This window comes from Phyllobates terribilis, unplaced genomic scaffold, assembly GCF_046119375.1.
Source record: "Phyllobates terribilis strain yellow unplaced genomic scaffold, ASM4611937v1 Scaffold_8__6_contigs__length_399053987, whole genome shotgun sequence".
Lineage (NCBI taxonomy): Eukaryota > Metazoa > Chordata > Amphibia > Anura > Dendrobatidae > Phyllobates > Phyllobates terribilis.
Genome location: NW_027362768.1, coordinates 160794935 through 160815038, shown reverse-complemented (window position 1 = coordinate 160815038; position 20104 = coordinate 160794935). Strand labels below are relative to the sequence as shown.

Genomic DNA, 20104 nt, shown 5'->3' with positions numbered 1-20104 from the left:
TAAGTGACAGATCCCTGGAATCGGGCTTTCTTGTCCAATATTATGCTGCTCTCAGATTAAATAGAAAATAAATTTACGTAACTTATAGCACAGATCTACTACGCCTGCTCTTGGTCGGGGTACATTTATTTTCTTGCACGCAGACAGGCAAATGGAATTAAGACGCATTTGGCTCTTAACAAATTTGGCACATCTTACTCACTGCACGGCTTAGATTGACATGCAAAAAGGTATTCTTACTACATCTCCCCCATTTGTGTATTTTTTTTAAATTAAGATACCTGCTTGCTGTCAGTGAACGGCTGCAAACTTCTATTTTTGTATTTATGGGTGAAAGGTTGGTTAATGGTTAATTTGAAGGTATGGAGATAGTTATGATTGGAAAGACTCCACATCATGCAGGAAGTCAAGCAAACAAATAGATGAGATGCCAATATGACATGTACATATATAATGAGCAATTACACTCCGCGATTTGGGATATATGTGACCTTTTAGATCTTTGCCTTTTATTTAGCATATATTTCATTGTTTTCCTGATGTAAATAATCATTAATAAAGTCTTGTATATAACGGCACATTCCATATTAACGAGCCTGCAGTAAATAGACAGTGATCAGCTCATCCCAACTCACCTATGGGTCATAGCATCCACCACTGAGATACCAAGAGCAAGACGTCTCCTGTGCTCATTAGGGTAAAATTTTTCTCTCTTTATTGGTGACAGTGTGTGAAATCATCACTTGTAATACTGCTGCTATTATTTTATTACAGGTTGTTCAACCTCTGTCTGTAACATTCTGCTGAGATATGTAATTGAGGCACAAAATGACGATTTCAGGAAATTGTACGAATAATGAGGCTTTCAGAGGTTTTTTTTTGTAATGCTGGACAGTTTCAGACGAAGAGTAGACACTTCTGTAACTTATCATATTCCATACATACCAATAATCCAAAGATGTGGCGCAGTCAGATATAGAAAAAACCTTCTGCCAGTTTCTGTCCAAATTCTTGTACAAAGCAGCAGTATTATAGTAGTTATATTCTTGTACATAGGGGGCAGTATTATAGTAGTTATATTCTTGTACATAGGGGGCAGTATTATAGTAGTCATATTCTTGTACATAGGGGGCAGTATTATAGTAGTTATATTCTTGTACATAGGGGGCAGTATTATAGTAGTTATATTCTTGTACATAGGGAGCAGTATTATAGTAGTTATATTCTTGTACATAGGGGGCAGTATTATAGTAGTTATATTCTTGTACATAGGGAGCAGTATTATAGTAGTTATATTCTTGTACATAGGGGGCAGTATTATAGTAGTTATATTCTTGTACATAGGGGGCAGTATTATAGTAGTTATATTCTTGTACATAGGGAGCAGTATTATAGTAGTTATATTCTTGTACATAGGAGCAGTATTATAGTAGTTATATTCTTGTACATAGGGGGCAGTATTATAGTAGTTATATTCTTGTACATAGGGGGCAGTATTATAGTAGTTATATTCTAGTACATAGGGGCAGTATTATAGTAGATATATTCTTGCACATAGGGGGCAGTATTATAGTAGTTATATTCTTGTACAAAGCAGCAGTATTATAGTAGTTATATTCTAGTATATAGGGGCAGTATTATAGTAGATATATTCTTGTACAAAGCAGCAGTATTATAGTAGTTATATTCTAGTACATAGGGGCAGTATTATAGTAGATATATTCTAGTACATAGGGGCAGTATTATAGTAGATATATTCTTGCACATAGGGGGCAGTATTATAGTAGTTATAGTTTTGTACATAGGGGCAGTATTATAGTAGTTATATTCTAGTACATAGGGGCAGTATTATAGTAGATATATTCTTGCACATAGGGGGCAGTATTATAGTAGTTATATTCTTGTTGATGGGGGCAGTATTATAGTAGTTATATTCTTGTACATAGGCGGCAGTATTATAGTAGTTCTATTCTTGTACATAGGGGGCAGTATTATAGTAATTATATTCTTGTACATAGGGGACAGTATTATAGTTGTTATATTCTTGTACATAGGGGGCAGTATTATAGTAGTTATATTCTTGTACATAGGGGCAGTATTATAGTAGTTATATTCTTGTACATAGGGGGCTGTATTATAGTAGTTATATTCTTGTACATAGGGGCAGTATTATAATATTAATATTCTTGTACATAGGAGCAGTATTATAGTAGTTATATTCTTGTACATAGGATCAGTATTATAGTAGTTATATTCTTGTACATAGGGGGCAGTATTATAGTAGTTATATTCTTGTACATAGGGAGCAGTATTATAGTAGTTATATTCTTGTACATAGGAGCAGTATTATAGTAGTTATATTCTTGTACATAGGGGGCAGTATTATAGTAGTTATATTCTTGTACATAGGGGGCAGTATTATAGTAGTTATATTCTAGTACATAGGGGCAGTATTATAGTAGATATATTCTTGCACATAGGGGGCAGTATTATAGTAGTTATATTCTTGTACAAAGCAGCAGTATTGTAGTAGTTATATTCTAGTATATAGGGGCAGTATTATAGTAGATATATTCTTGTACAAAGCAGCAGTATTATAGTAGTTATATTCTAGTACATAGGGGCAGTATTATAGTAGATATATTCTAGTACATAGGGGCAGTATTATAGTAGATATATTCTTGCACATAGGGGGCAGTATTATAGTAGTTATAGTTTTGTACATAGGGGCAGTATTATAGTAGTTATATTCTAGTACATAGGGGCAGTATTATAGTAGATATATTCTTGCACATAGGGGGCAGTATTATAGTAGTTATATTCTTGTTGATGGGGGCAGTATTATAGTAGTTATATTCTTGTACATAGGCGGCAGTATTATAGTAGTTCTATTCTTGTACATAGGGGGCAGTATTATAGTAATTATATTCTTGTACATAGGGGACAGTATTATAGTTGTTATATTCTTGTACATAGGGGGCAGTATTATAGTGGTTATATTCTTGTACATAGGGGCAGTATTATAGTAGTTATATTCTTGTACATAGGGGGCTGTATTATAGTAGTTATATTCTTGTACATAGGGGCAGTATTATAATATTAATATTCTTGTACATAGGAGCAGTATTATAGTAGTTATATTCTTGTACATAGGATCAGTATTATAGTAGTTATATTCTTGTACATAGGAGCAGTATTATAGTAGTTCTATTCTTGTACACAGGGGGCAGTATTATAGTAGTTCTATTCTTGTACATAGGAACAGTATTATAGTAGTTATATTCTTGTACTAGGGGGCAGTATTATAGTAGTTCTATTCTTGTACATAGGAGCAGTATTATAGTAGTTATATTCTTGTACTAGGGGGCAGTATTATAGTAGTTATATTCTTGTACATAGGAGCAGTATTATAGTAGTTATATTCTTGTACATAGGGGGCAGTATTATAGTAGTTATATTCTTATACATAGGGAGCAGTATTATAGTAGTTATATTCTTGTACATAGGAGCAGTATTATAGTAGTTATATTCTTGTACATAGGAGCAGTATTATAGTAGTTCTATTCTTGTACACAGGGGGCAGTATTATAGTAGTTCTATTCTTGTACATAGGAGCAGTATTATAGTAGTTATATTCTTGTACATAGGAGCAGTATTATAGTAGTTCTATTCTTGTACATAGGAGCAGTATTATAGTAGTTATATTCTTGTACTAGGGGGCAGTATTATAGTAGTTCTATTCTTGTACATAGGAGCAGTATTATAGTAGTTATATTCTTGTACTAGGGGGCAGTATTATAGTAGTTATATTCTTGTACATAGGAGCAGTGTTATAGTAGTTATATTCTTGTACATAGGGAGCAGTATTATAGTAGTTATATTCTTGTACATAGGGAGCAGTATTATAGTAGTTATATTCTTGTACATAGGGGACAGTATTATAGTAGTTATATTCTTGTACATAGGGAGCAGTATTATAGTAGTTATATTCTTGTACATAGGAGCAGTATTATAGTAGTTATATTCTTGTACATAGGAGCAGTATTATAGTAGTTCTATTCTTGTACACAGGGGGCAGTATTATAGTAGTTATATTCTTGTACATAGGAGCAGTATTATAGTAGTTCTATTCTTGTACACAGGGGGCAGTATTATAGTAGTTATATTCTTGTACATAGGAGCAGTATTATAGTAGTTCTATTCTTGTACATAGGAGCAGTATTATAGTAGTTATATTCTTGTAGATAGGAGCAGTATTATAGTAGTTCTATTCTTGTACATAGGAGCAGTATTATAGTAGTTATATTCTTGTACATAGGGGGCAGTATTATAGTAGTTATATTCTTGTACATAGGAGCAGTATTATAGTAGTTATATTCTTGTACATAGGGGCAGTATTATAGTAGTTATATTCTTGTACATAGGAGCAGTATTATAGTAGTTATATTCTTGTACATAGGAAGCAAAATAAACTCCAGATTAACCATATCCACAATACAGGGGAATATTTAGGAAAATGGTTTTAATGGCACAGATTCCTGTCTTTTTCAAAAACCGATATAAAACATCGTTTCTATTTAGAAGAATAACACTTTCCAGGCCCTGCAGCTGTTGAAAGACACGGATAAATCAAAAATGAGCTGAGAAAGTTAAATGTTAATGTTGTCGATTTGATTAAATGTGTAATTAACTAATGTATGAAGGTGTGGTATCGGGTATTACCATTGCAGGGGCAAACACAGCCCTTTAATTGGCACTGAATGTGGAAATCGTGAGGCTTCCATAGAAGCAGATCTCTGCATCACATTTAAAAATTTTTATTGTGAACATTCAATATCTGGTGAAAAAAGCAAAAGAGGAGACTATGATGGCTGGTGGTCTGACATGTATGTTAAGGAGGGATCCTGGAAAAACCGAACTATTCCATTAAAATTCCCAAGCACTTGCATAACTGCAGCCAAAATGCTTTACATTTTGGCCATAGCATTCTGACTTTGCCAGTGCGTGCTGTTCTAATAAGAGAATATTTCCCCCACTTTAGAGTATGGACGCTGCACAATACAACCCTTATACCAAGACTGTAATGTGAATAAGCTGCAAGCAGAGGCAGGAAAAGCGGCTTGGCATCAGCCATTGTGCCATTGCCTAACCTCGGTGATGTTCTGTAGGTCGTGAACAGCGCCCCCTTGTGGGGTCAGCAGGCTGAGATAATTGTATAATGTAACTCTTGTCTATCCACAGTATTTGGAGCTCTGTATTGTCAGATGTAGCCCCAACTGCTATAACCTATCTGTCATTGAGATGAAATAAAGGTGTAAACTATCGAATCGCCTTAATATTTCCCTCATCCGTTACATCAGCCACTTTATGTTGACCTCAGTGATGTGGCCGAATGCAAGAAAGGGGGTGCAGATGAAACCCGTCCAGGCTGATTCACAGCTTATTAACTACTGTTCATGCTCATGAAATTTTAGGAAAGTGTCAGTGCTAAGAGGTTCGATATTTCAAGGATGAGATGGACTGAAGGACACAGCCATTAAGTCGTCTAGCGATATTTCTCAAAGGCCAATTAATTGTCGTTTTGCACGCCTTATAAACACTGAGCTTCAGTTTAGGGACATCCATTATCATCATCATTTTATGTTGAGTAAAATGAAATAACAATTTCATTTCTGACACTTTTATCACCAACTTGTTTTAATGTAGCGATTATTACCTGTGTCTAGTCCATGCACAGACGATGTAGTGGAGAGAAGCTACCAGAGGTGTCTGGATAGGATAGAGGTGTCTAGATAGGATAGAGGTGTCTGGATAGGATAGAGGTGTCTGGATAGGATAGAGGTGTCTAGATAGGATAGAGGTGTCTGGATAGGATAGAGGTGTCTGGATAGGATAGAGGTGTCTGGATAGGATAGAGGTGTCTAGATAGGATAGAGGTGTCTGGATAGGATAGAGGTGTCTGGATAGGATAGGGGTGTCTGGATAGGATAGGGGTGTCTGGATAGGATAGGGGTGTCTGGATAGGATAGAGGTGTCTGGATAGGATAGATGTGTCTGGCAGCGATTTACTATCCAGTCCCTTTTAAAAACACATGCACACTCAGACTGACCAAATGTGTATTTTTTTTCATTTAAAGGGGTTGTCTGATCTTCTTCCAGGAATTCACTGCTCCTCTGCCTCCCAGCCTGCTGGGGGCCGGTACGCTCCTGAAGATTGACAGTACAGACCAGTGACATGGTCGTGCTGCTCTACTGAACTATGCGCTCTTGCATGCCGCAAGCAGAGGCAGCTTTGCTTTTGGAGCATCAGACGGCCGCAGGAGCATTGAAGCTGTGCTTGTAAGCTTATAGCAAACAGCTTGCAAGCACGCTTCCTTACCTAGGAATATGGCCACCTCTACTGGACAGCAGGGGTAGTCGATAACATAGTCAATGAGCTATAAAACTATGACCTTAAAAATTCCTCCGTTCTTGAGATAAGGGGAAAATTGCAAAGTTGCTTTTTTTTTTTTTTTTTTTTTCAATCTTTTTGTAATCTTACCCATTTAAGAAGTTGAGGCAGCCCATTTAATGAATCCACCTCCATGTACTGTATCCATCTCTGTTTTCAGGTTCTCTACGAGCTGCAGCCTGATCCCCCATCTAAACTCTGATCAATGGCGGACCTTCACTAATAAGCGGCAGTGTCAGAAGGAGCAGGCTTTTCTTTCTCTGTTTTCAATCGATTCTAGACTGGGGGCAGTACTTTGCTCTGCTTCTCTTGATGTTTGGCATGGATTTAACCCCTCACAAGTCAGAAAGTAAGATTGTAAAGGAAGCTTGAATAATGACTGTGGAAACCTCTGAGAAAAGAATAACTCCCCAGTATGAAGTTCTAGAAAGTGACTGCACCTTAATCAGCTATCACTCATGAGCAGCGCACAGCGTCCATCATGAATATGTTCCCGGTCCAAGGGGCATTAACCAAAAATCACAGAGACCAACCGGCACTTAAGGTCACAAGTTTGTCACACATTCTCATGACCGTCCCCATTAATCCGTAATTGCAATTTTATACATTAGTGAGAAGGCCCTATCAAATTGCTGAAGGTCTGTGTTGTACCGAAAGAAATAAGATTTCAAAAGCAATTCCAGCCCCGATCATGGTCCATAATAGAAGACCATGGAGGAAGTCACAGAGCTCTGACCAGATGACCTGTCTGAGGATCTACAACCTCTGCTTCTGGCTGATCACTGTGCAGTTTCCTCTGGATCAGGCCAGACTCATAATCTCTACACAAACAAATGACATGTCTGCAGATTACACCCTGGATATATAAGGGACAGCCATGGGACCTGCCTCAGCAGACAAGCCAAAGCCATTGTTTATCTAGAGGCGCCGCAGCAGTTCTGGGATTGTCTGACCACCTGAGAACTTGACTGTCGCTCCAGGATAGTCTTATTTGTTTTCCTTGAGTCATATGCTCCTCTGTCAGACGTGCGACATATTGGCTAAGCAATATCTGTAAGGTTTCTGTCAAACGAAACCTGCATAAAATCAAAGGACAATTTGCATTTTATTCATATAATTAGTTTCCACAACTAATTTTTCGGAAATCTGGTCAGATTTAGGGTGATTCTTTGGAAAAAAAAAAAAGTTGCCTACTACTTGTTTTTGAAGATTCTGTTTGGAAAAGCCAAGATGCTCTCGTGGACCAGTTGTAAATTTAAATCAGAAATGTAAATGTAAGCCTTTGTTTTATTGTGTTTTATGTTGAAGTGTGAACATGCCCAAACTCTACAAACACAACAGAGAATTTCTGGCACTAGCCAATCTTTTTTTTGTAAGCCTTTATTAAGTGCAGTCAGTCCAGGTACCTAACAGAACTCGAGTCCGGCCCGTGTCGCATGCACACACTGTTTCGCAAGGCTTCATCATACCCTAACTTTCCCATAATGCACTATAACTTGGTAATAAGAAACCAATAGAATCCTGAATTTAGCTTTATTTGTGAATAGAAAAGAAACATGATGAGTCAAAAGTGGTACTAAAATTATTGGAGAGTATTTAGTGGGTTACTGGGATAAGGATTTATTTTATGACACGATGGGTAGTAATTATATATTTTTATATACACAGACCTTCACCCCTTATCCGTATTGCTGCTGTCTTTCCAAGCACTTGTCTATAGTACCCGCCAGTCACCTCGGTCTCTGTTTAAGTTCCAGGTTTGTTCGATCTGCCACACTGCTTCCTGTTCATCAACCTGTGTTTGCGCTGGGATAAATCAATAGGACGGGTCAGCAGTGCATTAATTACTCCAAGAGCTGTCTTGCTACTCTTTAAAAAGGAAAACTACCTGCTTTAGATTAATTACCTTCTTACAGACGATCGCTGAATTGGCCCTGGAGCCTGCTGGCTGCGGCTCGTCCGTATGTCAGAGTCGCTGCTGGCCAGGCTAATCACTATAGAACAGATTTGTTGCTGCTCTCACTGTGAGGAGGACTCGGATGTTTGCAGGACATGCGCTCCAGGACTTTGCATATTGGATAAAGCTGCGCTTCCTCTATTACTGATAAGGATAGGTAGAAAATTCTGCCTTCAGCTGCCATGTGCAGAAGAATAAGAGTTTCAAGGAACATCAAGACATCGATTCATCACTTGCGCTTTTTTTAAGTTACTTTTCTTTTTTGCCTTGTGGTTATCCTTGACATTTTTTGTGCCGAGTTCATCAAAATGGTGCATACAGGTTGATTAATTTTGTGCAAAATCAGAAATACTTTTTTTTCTTATTGTCTTTTTTAGTTATTTTGTGCATAAATCATTTCAAATTTCAAACAAAAGTCTTGAACTATGCAAAAATAAAATTTAGATTTTGTACACCGCTAGGGTACTGGAGTAAAATTGCACAGAAATGTTGCAATTTTTCAAAAATTTTAAATGATGAATTATGCTAAAACATCTGGATACAGAAAATCACGCCCTCATTGTAAAAATAAAAGACCAAAGTAAAGAAGGCACAAATAAAGTAATGCATAAGGTGCTAAAAGCAAAGTCCCTTTTAGAACCATTTTTACTCCAGAACAAAAAAGTGCATGGAAACAATGAATCTGGAACCAAGTCTGTAACTTTTATGTATACGCTACGGCAAATATGTTGCATAAATTTTGATAGCTGTCCCATCCATCTGAATAGTAGCTTTCAGACGTCTATGCACCTGGTGCAAAAACAACCTCTAGAGGTGCGGAAAAGGATTTTCAGTCTCAGAAAATTCTGCAACAAATCCGCCCCTTGTGAATATATCTTAACATTGCAGCATCTGATATACGTTACAGATATGGATGTTAATGTCTCCACAGGTTATATTAAATCTGGGGTGATATAAAAGATGCTGATGGCAGTCATACATATCAAATGAAAATATTTCTGCAGGTGTAACATAAAGCAGTGATCATCAGGGGGCAATGAGGTTTCTGCATTTCTTGTTACACACCGGCATGTTAGCCCTTAGAATCAGATCTCTTGCTTAGCGCTCACGAGGGGCAAACACTCTGAAACATTTGTCTGCAAATAGTGTCCGGTTTGGCTTTTATTCGAAGTCATGTGGCAAGTCTTGCTCAAGGGGCAGTATTAACTTTTAGGATCGCTACTTCCAATAGCTGGTACAAGAGTTCAAGTCTTCTTGCTCTCTTGTGAAGCAATTTGCAGATTTATTATCCCACTGACAAACATTAGGCTTCCTGGGAGCAATAGACTGTGTTCGCCTGTCATACAGTCACCTTCATTACAACTGTGACAGAGGTACGCTGCCGTGCACATTGAAAGCTCTCAGTTTTCTTGACATATGGGAAATAAGTGGCCCAGCAATTGTTTTTAGTACAAGACCAAGAATACCTCACCTGACCAGACTAGCCTTGGGCAAAAGCCATGACTTAGGATAAAAGCCAAACCGGACACTATTTGCAGACAAATGTTTTAACAGTGTTTGCCCCTCTTGAGTGCAAAGCAAGAGGTCTGATTCTAAGGGGTAACATGCCGGTGTGTAACAAGAAGTTCGGAAACCTCATTGCCCATCAGACTAGCTTCCCTACATCCCATTCTCTCTTACCTGTACAGACCCATTCAGGCCTTTGGGAAAGTTGAGTGAAAACCTTTTGGGATCTGCCAGTATTGTCACCCTGCTTTCCCGGAAACGGATATAACAAGAATAACGCTGCTTAAAATTATTTTGGAATCTTGCCTTTTAAAAGTTAGTGAAAAAAAATATATAGATTTTTTATTCCTGTTGATAATATGATGGCATTATTCTTCATGCTTGAGAAGTTACTGTGTGTTCTGTTTCTCGGTATTGACCCTGTGCTGTAACGCCGCTCTGTATACTGCCGCACTGCTTGAGTCACCAGGTTCTGGGAAATTTTGCAGCTTACCGGCCTCTCTACACCTTGAGAGAAGGGAGGGTCTTTTGTTTATAACACCCAGCAGGGGGGTCAGTCACTTACCAATTGCAGTCCGCCCACGCCTCCACACAACATTCAGTGTTAATTGGGGGGAAAGAAATCCTGCCTTCTGATTTTTATTTATTTACCTGTCTCCCAGGCCGTTGGCTTTTTCATTTTTGAATAGTAGTTGAAAGTTATGACTGTGTCTCAGCAGCTAAATGTGTATTTATAACCCGCTCCCTTACCAGGCCTTTGTTTTACGTGCACTAGGACAACGGCTTTGCATATCAGTGGCTCAGCTGTGCCTTTCAGCTCTTTGTGCCTCTGAGTGTATTCAAATTAAGTCGGAGAATGCCTCGTAATGAACACGAAGTTCAGAGCCTCCAACTGCGGCTGCCATGCCTCGTATGCCAGCCCTCTCCTGGAGTGAGATAATCCTCACCGGGCTCATTTAGGGAACTCTGTTCTCTAAGGCTACATTCACACTGTCTTTGTATCATCCATTTGATTTGCTAAACGCTTCAGGAAAGGTCCCCTCGCATAGACTAAACAGATCTATGGGTCCTTTTGGCCTCTGTCAGGATGGTAAATGTTAGTATAATTGTTTTCTACTACATGCAGTTCTCTTGTATTGTGACATACATCTGAGACGTTAGACAGAAGCATTTACACCCAAATTTGAGAAAAAAAACAAAAAAACTTCTCAGTCCAGCTCCACCACCTGTTTACTGATACAGTTACTTAGCATCATATATCATCAACGTATTTTACAGTAATAATTATAAAGTGTCAGTAGTATAGTATTTGCATCAAATGTCAAATTATTTCAATGCAGTCCACTTATAGTGTTACATGTGGCTTATGGATGACAATAACATAAAACTACCCTTGCAACTCTTATAGAAATGCAACTAGGGTAAGTCAGACATCTGGGCACTGCCATGGGTATCTCTTTCACCCCACACAAACAATGAGGGCATTGTTTGACTCCTCAGTAAACTTAAAGCATTCCCCTGAGTTTTTGATACTTTGGTTTCTCAACCTTCTTAAAGTATTACGTTAATGAATATCACTGTATGGACTCGGTGGTGTCCTTAGTCTCAGCCCAGTTTGGTGGCATCCTCCATCCTCTTCTCTGTTAATGCATTTCTGAGTATTACTGAAATTTGCCGCACATAAATTCTTCTCTTTATTTGCAATTGTAATTTTTATTTTACAGCTCAGTGATACATTAGTAATTCCTGCTTTGTTAACATCTTGAGTTGTTGCTGACCTATTCTTCTTCCCCTTTAAAAGATTTTACTTGTTATACTACAAAAGCAGTAAATTATTCAGTCCTGAGGGTGTTTGTAATAACGTGTAAATATAACTCTGGAACGCATGATGGGTCTTTTCCTCATAAATCTGCTAGGAATAAGGTCAACTCTTTGTTGCTTAAGAAACGGTGTAATGCAAAGGATCTCTGAAAAAAAAGGAATTATACATTTACGGTTACTGAGGCGAATGCAAAAAATATTGTTTGGAGATTATAAGAAGCCGCCATATGCTTCCTACCAGACATGTAATGGGTATGGTTTAAGCTCTTTCTCTGCATTGTACAAGCTTCATAGAAGAGATACTGTACTAATGTGTTTCACTGCTTTAATAGCTGTAATAACTTTTGGTTCTTTGGCTGATGGGGGCTAGGGGGGAGGAGGGGGTTACCATTACTTCTGACATAGCTGATGATTAATGGCTTTTCATGCTATTGTAGAGCAGAACCATGGAGCACACTAATTAAACTGATAACAAAAATAGACCTGTGAATACACTTTATTATTAGTGTAAATTAGTATTGAAGGAAAGCGCTATTTGTCTAACACAGCGGCAATTTCTGTTTTGCAGAAGAGCAGTTGCCTCATGGGTTCCCCATTATTGACATGGGACCCCAGCTCAAAGTGGTGGAGAAGACACGGACGGCCACCATGCTCTGTGCTGCTAGCGGAAACCCAGATCCTGAGATCTCCTGGTATAAGGATTTCCTTCCAGTGGACACCGCTACCAGTAATGGAAGGATTAAACAACTCCGATCAGGTAGGACGTATAGACTGTCCAGTAAGGATTGCAACAGATGTTTTCTTTTTAGAAGTTGGAGCTAAAATTTTGATATTTTTGTTGATTCTCGTAATGAATTGTATGTTTAGGGCATTGATGCTGAACCCCTCATCTACAGGACGATGTCATGGTCAGTGTAGTTATTGCTAGTGTCACATCTTGTGCCTTCGTTCCTGGATATCATTGCTCGGTATCTTTCAGAATGTGGAGCTAATGAAGCCAGTAACCGTTACTTGACCACACCGCCATCTCTCACCTGCGGTATATTGTCACATCCCTCAGCACAATGTTACTTTCCATGCTTGTATTGTAATCAGTGTCTGCTCCAATCTTTTCTTTGACAAACTTTATTATTGGTAAAGTCTATGTAATTACTGAACTGATTCCGACATGTAGATTGAGGCTGTGCCCCCAACACTCGCTACAAAAGGAGGGGGGCTAATTACTATTATAAATCCGGAGTTTATGGTAAAATGGCTGTGACCTTTTTAGCTTTCCCCTCCTGCAAACAGGTCGTAATCTTGCGCACAAAGAAAATATCACCCGTGATAATTATTTTTAACAGTGTTATGCAGCAGGACGTGAATGTGGGGAAGAAAGGGCAACGTTATCATTAGAATGTGTTATATCAACACAATCATTAAAGCTGCGAAGGAGACAGATCGGCCTGTGCAGTAAGTGCAACTGTCCTTAGTTACTGGTGTAGCCGAGAGTCTGAGAAGAGCTCGTGATTCTGTACAATGAACACTAAGGGTGCGTTTACACTGCTCGATTATCGGGAACAAGCATAAGTAAACAGGCTGCCAATCACCCAATGGAAAGAAACAAATCGCTCGTTTGACGGGTGAAATGATTTTGAAACTTTCAGATCAGCACATTGGTGAAGGCTTTTTACTTGTCACATACTGTATCTCCCACATGGACGCCTATGTCCGGTGCACTCTTCTTCTGAACACTGATCCCCAGAAGCAAAACTGCCTATCAGAGTTACTGATACTGTTACAACTGAAAATGTTCCCAAGTTTTAAAGGAAATCATTCACCAGGAAATTCCAGTGTAATCTGCAGTCCCCATGTTATAGGGCAGAGGGAGCTGAGGAGATTGCTGTATAGTTTGTTGAGAAAAGATTTGGATTAACCTGTGTATTGATCATTTAATCCTCTACTCTTTATGGGATTTTCAGTCAAGTAGGAGGTCCGATCAGTGACTGACAGCTATCTATGTAGACGTGTGCATACAGATATAGCTGTCAGTCACTGAAAGGGCGGCTCACTGGACCGAAAATCCCAGAAGGAACAGAAGATGAAATGATTAATACAATGGTTATACCAAATCTTTTCTCACAAAACTATATAGCAATCTACTTCCCTCCCCCAGCTCTATCACACGGAGCCTGCAGTTGGACTGAATTTTCATGGTGACAGGTTCCCTTTAATACAGTCTTTTCACTTTATCTCCCTAGAAACTTTTGGTAATGTGTGGATCATTGAGATATCCTTAGCACCTATGAAGAGATCTCTACATTGATAAATATTCCTAGTTGGTCATATCCACATTATATTCTTGTACATAGGAGCAGTATTATAGTAGTTATATTCTTGTACATAGGGGGCAGTATTGTAGTAGTTATATTATTGTACATAGGGGGCAGTATTATAGTAGTTATATTCTTGTACATAGGAGCAGTATTGTAGTAGTTATATTATTGTATGTAGGGGGCAGTATTATAGTAGTTATATTCTTGTACATGGGGCGTATTATAGTAGTTATACTGCTGTACATAGGTGGCAAAACTTTATTGGTTAGGTTATGTATCTCATTGAGCCATTATTTGACCTGCAGTTCTTTAACTTGTTTCTTGAGAATAAGACAATACACTCTTAAGAATGCACTTAATTAATTTGTGCACAGACAAAATTTGCATCCCCAGGAATTGGTCTTTTGTGACATTGTACAGATTATTGGCATGTTGATTTTCCTGAATAAGGGTTGTAATAATTCCGCCTAATCATACTGCTTTTAACGCTACTCATTGTTTTGTTTTTCTGTAATATGCTTGTTGAGTTCAACTATCATTGAACAAAGGCCTTGAAAACAATAGCAATGGATTGAATGGGGAACACCAGGTTCTATAGACACATAAATAGCTGTTAATCACACAAAAAAAACAATATAAAGGTGAGGAGTCCTAGTACAATGGTTTCCTATCATAAAAGACAGTAAGCATTTGTTTAATTAATCAGTTAAGGACTCATGCGGGGGAGCACTTAAATTGCACATGTGCTGTCTGATTTTTGATCGGAAAGTACAGCAAACTGACCCATGTTATTTAATACGGCTGTTCAGATGAACGATTTCCTTGAGATAAAAATCGCAGCATGCCATATTATCTCCTGAGTTTCAGATGAGACTCACCCATTCTAGTCTATGAGTGCGTAAAAAAAAATCAGATCCCACATCTGGTATTTGATTTTTCTGGATACATTTCTATCATTCACCTAGGAAACTGTATTTTCATGTAAAATTATGTACATTTTTTAGTGTAGATGTATGAAATTGGATTGCACACGGACGTAGAAAGGGGACGCACGGATGAAAATTATTCAAGTTTTCTGGATGAAACTCGGACGATTTTTCATACTCTCATCTGCAGTCGCCCTTAGAGAAAAAAGCAGTGCTGACCATAGTAAGCACCTGCACATTGTTTTTACAGTTTACGAACCATTATCAATGCTCTTTTTAGATGGACAGAATTTGGTCACTGGTGTGAAACTAGAAATAGTTTTTTTTTTTGCTGGAGTTTTCATTCCTGTATGGAGCTGCTGGAACAGCTTTGAAGTAATCGGGTTGCATATCTCAATTGTCTACATATTACTCCCAGTGCCCATGAGGGCTGCAGGGCATCAGATGTCTGATGGACTTTGTGAATCAATGTAAAGTGCTTTGATATTCTGCTTTCTTCCTTGTCTTGTTTGTTTAACTCTCTCTGTCCTGAAATAACAGGGATCATCCCTGCAGAACAATAACACCACTGCCAAAAATCCACGTTTGAATGTCAGACAGCATTCAGACAGCGGCACAAAAGGCAACTGACCTTTTAATACAAGCTGCCTGCTAATTCAAACATTGATACAAAATGCTTCCCTGCATTGTCACAAAGTGAGATTAATAACCTACTGGTTGATTTAGATACGAAGCCATTGTAAGCCTTTGTCTGTCGTAACAAATCCAAAACTTTCTAAGGTACAAATTCACTTGGAAAAACCGCATCAGCATGTTACATGGTTTGGGGGCAGGCCAATAGACTCAAAGCTCACAGGATCTCATAAAAATAAGAGCCTGTACACACGTGATATTTACCCACTGTTATTAAGTAACAAAAGGCACATATGCCAATAAATAAAAAGAGGGTGAAATATATTGTTACGTTTCCTGACAAACATGTTTCATCATGAAAGATAAAAAGTCAAATCCTGTAATCAGTTCTTCACCACCATTATCTGTAGTCCTTTATTTCCTTTTAAAATAATCTTTTCATTTCAAAGGAAGTCCCAAAATCTGTGCAGTCGTAGAGCTAATGCTACTCAGTAACAAGAGAGGATGTGAAGGTGGGAATTTGGGTCTACATGTTTATATGACAACAATGAAGTTGACATATTAGATCTCTAGGATACAACTTCTATGGGTAGGTAAGCGGAACACTTTGTCAGGACCTATCGCCCTTCCTGACTTGTCTGTTTTAGTAAATACTTGTATTCTCCATGAGATAATTCGAGAGCACCTTTTCTTACAACTATGCAATGCACCATTCTTCTGATTTTCCTCCTAGAAATTTAAGAATAAAATGTAAACATTGCCCCCAATTCACCAAACTGTTTTGACCACAATTCTGGAGAAAAAACTTTTGAAATGTCTCACAAGTTTAGTGCAAAAATGTTGGAACTTTTGGCAAGAATACGTCAGTCCTGGGCACTTTTTGATGAATTGGGGCAGTGGTGTTTCCATTTGTGGTCATGTCCTTGCACATCCTAGATATTGTCTAATCATTGCTGCTATTATCATTCAGTGTAGAGACACACCCCTTTGACAACTCTGAAAGTTACCATATCTATTGTCAATTTCTTCATGAATTTCTAGGCAGAATAATGGAGTGACTCCACAACACAGCTATGGAGAAAGATGCTTCACTATCGTTATTTAATGGGAAATAGAGGTATTTACTAAAACAGACATGAGAGCAGACAGATCCCCTTTAAAGGGAATCTGTCACCAGGTTTTGCTACCTCATCTGAAAGCCGCATGATGTATGGGCAGAGACCCTGATTCCAGCTATTCGTCACTTAAGATCCGCTTACACAGACTGACTGGCAGGCTGCCATAGTTCTCAGCAGTGGAAGTACTGTTGATATTGGACAATACACTGCTGAGAACGATGATCCTTTATGCTTCGCAAAAGATAATGTCACCGTTTTGCTCACTCATCAGATGATCAGCAGCTTATTTACATGACAGAATAATCGTGGCAAAAGCAAATTTAACAAAAATCAGTTTTCTCTGCTGCAGTTCTCTGAATGCTGAATTCTGTATAATCATGCGCACATCAATGTTTGGCCGCTTTCTGTGTTCACTGTGCATAGGCAGAAATTTGCCAATCAGTGGTGGATGACATGGCAGCAGGTTTACTAGTTCTCTAATTATAATCTTCTGATAAAACAGTGATTTTATCAAAACTACAGCAAGCAGCCCAGTAAGTGAAACATTCCTAGAAACAGGGTCTCTGTCTCTACATCATGCCGTTCTCCGATTATCTAGCACAAACCTGGTGACCGTATTCCCTTTAAAGTAATTTTTGGTAATTGGTGGCAATAATCAAAGGAATTGGGTACATATCATGAGTCCGATCTCTCGCAGTACATCCCCTCTACTGACAAGCATCCTGATTGTAAAAAAAATAGCGAACCATTAATCACACTTGGAGACTTTTTTTGTGTGCCCTGCTTGAAATATTAAAAAAAAAACACACAACATTTTCTCTTTTATCTGAAGGGCTGTATGTATATTTTCATTTGGCCGATTTCTTTTACATTAAGCAATTGCACAATCTTCTCTTCACCCTGAAATCTGACTGCAAATCAAAGCTTGATGAGATGGCATATAAAATAATATCCTGTGTCGCCCATGTTTAACCTTCACAGTTCTGGCATCTCTCACAAACCATAGTTACCTGTCCCTGACCCAAGACAGATGGAAATGCTAGGCTGCTGTCTGGACGAAAAGCCGATGAAGTGATTTTATTATACATTCAGTCGTGAAACTTAGCACCGAGGTCTTTAATATCTGGATAGTGAACACGGACTTATATTGCGGGTCCTGGATCCCTTGTTTTGATTGTGGTGTTGCCAAAAGTGACATCTGTGACTTTTTTTTTTCTTCATTGCTGCACAAACAAGAGAAAGACTTTAGTAGATCAATCGTTAGCATAGGTCATCCATATCTGATTGGGGGGGGTCTGACACCCTGCACTCCCACTGATCAGCTGTTCCCGATGCTGTCCAGATGTGCACAGCATAGCTCCGTCAACTGTGCAGTGACCACGGCCAGGCACTGCACATCCGCACCCTATTAGAGTCACGATCACCATGCAGTTGACGGAACTGTGTAGTTCTGCTCCGCAAGTGAGCACAACCAGCCGCCGCCTGCATTGGGAACAGCTGATCAGATATTGATGACCTATCCTAAGGATAAACAACCACTCTAAGAGTCCCAGATAATCTCTTTAAAGGGAGTCTGTCTCCCCTAAAAGGCATTTTAAACAAGCTTTACCATGATATATATAAAAATTATACTAGCAGTGCCTGGGAAAATGACTTAATTTGCATGCAAATGAATGGATGTAAAGGTGCACCATTACACAGCCTCATTTTTCATGTTAGGGGCTTCTGATTGACAAGGCTCTCTTCCCAGAGTGAATGCTTCCTAAATTCAGGTAGCTTGTGAGCGCAGATTCACTGCTTGTACCCGGTCGCATGCGCACACAGTGGCTGGGTACGTTCTACTCCTTGGCTTCTCTCTGGTGACAACGTACATTGCAGTGTGGCATGTACCCGGTCGCATGCGCACACAGTGTCCGGACGCGTTCTACTCCTTGGCTCCTCTCTGCTGGCACTGTATATTGCAATGTGGCATGTACCCGGTTGCATGCGCACACAGTGGCTGGGTACGTTCTACTCCTTGGCTCCTCTCTGGTGACACCGTACATTGCAGTGTGGCATGTACCCGGTCGCATGCGCACACAGTGGCTGGGTACGTTCTACTCCTTGGCTCCTCTCTGCTGACACCGTACATTGCAGCGTGGCATGTACCCGGTCGCATGCGCACACAGTGTCTGGGCGCGTTCTACTCCTTGGCTCCTCTCTGCTGACACCGTACGTACACTGCAGTGTGGCATCAGCAGAGAGGAGCCAGAGAGAAACACGCAGCCGGGCATCGGCAGTGTCGGTACACACATCGGCTGACTTGGGGAGCTCTCTCTGTTGTAGAAGTGGGAAAAGCTCCCAACCTGCAAAATAAGGGGGCATAACGGTGCACCGATCTCCTGGCCACGCCAAGGCTGCTCCGAAGGCCTTTTATTTGCATACAAGTTAAAAGCTATTTTCTGAGACACTCTAACAGTAACAGGTACACTGCTAGTATGATTTTTATAGGGGGAAAGTCCCCTATATCATGGTAAAGCTGATTTAAAATGCATTTTGGGTTGGCAGATTCCCTTTAATGAATCTTTTGGGCTTGATTGCAAAACCTGTACCAGTCCCTGTGCCCCAAACCGCAGAACTGCTAAGCTGTGATTTGGACTTGGAGTAGGCTTCCCATAGTTACACCGATGGATAGACCTGTACCTGAGGCCCTCAGGGCGATAAACAACAGTTATGTCTTAAGAAAACAGCCATTACATTGGTTTATTAATTACAACCACAATAACACAGGACTGTTCAGATCAAAGGGCATCTGTGGGGGTGAATGTACTCCCCTCCCATCTATGGTGGGCATAGACCAACACTGTGGTTTTTGCTGCAGGTGTGTATATTTTTGCAAGAACATTCATATAATACGACCTTTTATAGTGTACGGCCAACTCCCTCCAACACGTCTGTGGTGTGGGAGAGCTGGGCAGATCCGAGCCCTTGTGACTCATTACATAATTATCAGATGCCAGTAACCATATTATTAGTGGCCGATTTCCAGGCTTATTGCGACAAGTGGATCATTTTGGAGATGCACGAGTTAAATAACTGCGTTTGGATGGGATGTGCGGCACAGGGAATTGTGGGGGAATTTGGCTCATTTAATGAGAGGAAAGGCTCAATCGTATGGTCTCCATGACGACTGCATTTCATTCCCGCTCTCCTTGTGCGAGGAAACTGCTGGAGAAAGTTTGATATTGCTTTGGCAGAGCTCAGTGCAAATATTGGCTTGGCTGTGCCGAAAATCCCAGCCACCCTGTGCGGCGATATTAGAGTGTGAGACAGGAGGAGGCCTCTGATGACGGTGACGCCGGACTCTGCACTTCTGAAAACTGCAACTTTTTTTTTTT

At 39.5% G+C, this 20104-nt stretch overlaps 1 protein-coding gene across 16 annotated transcripts in view; it reads left to right on the top strand.

Moving 5' to 3' along the window:
- PTPRF (protein tyrosine phosphatase receptor type F) overlaps window positions 1-20104 on the top strand; it is a 1261345-nt gene that overhangs the window by 1195279 nt on the left and 45962 nt on the right. For all 16 annotated transcript variants that reach the window (XM_073643643.1, XM_073643644.1, XM_073643642.1 and 13 more), the window contains one exon: window positions 12304-12492. In XM_073643643.1, coding sequence (XP_073499744.1) covers window positions 12304-12492 — 189 coding nt within the window. The remainder of the gene's footprint in view (window positions 1-12303; window positions 12493-20104) is intronic.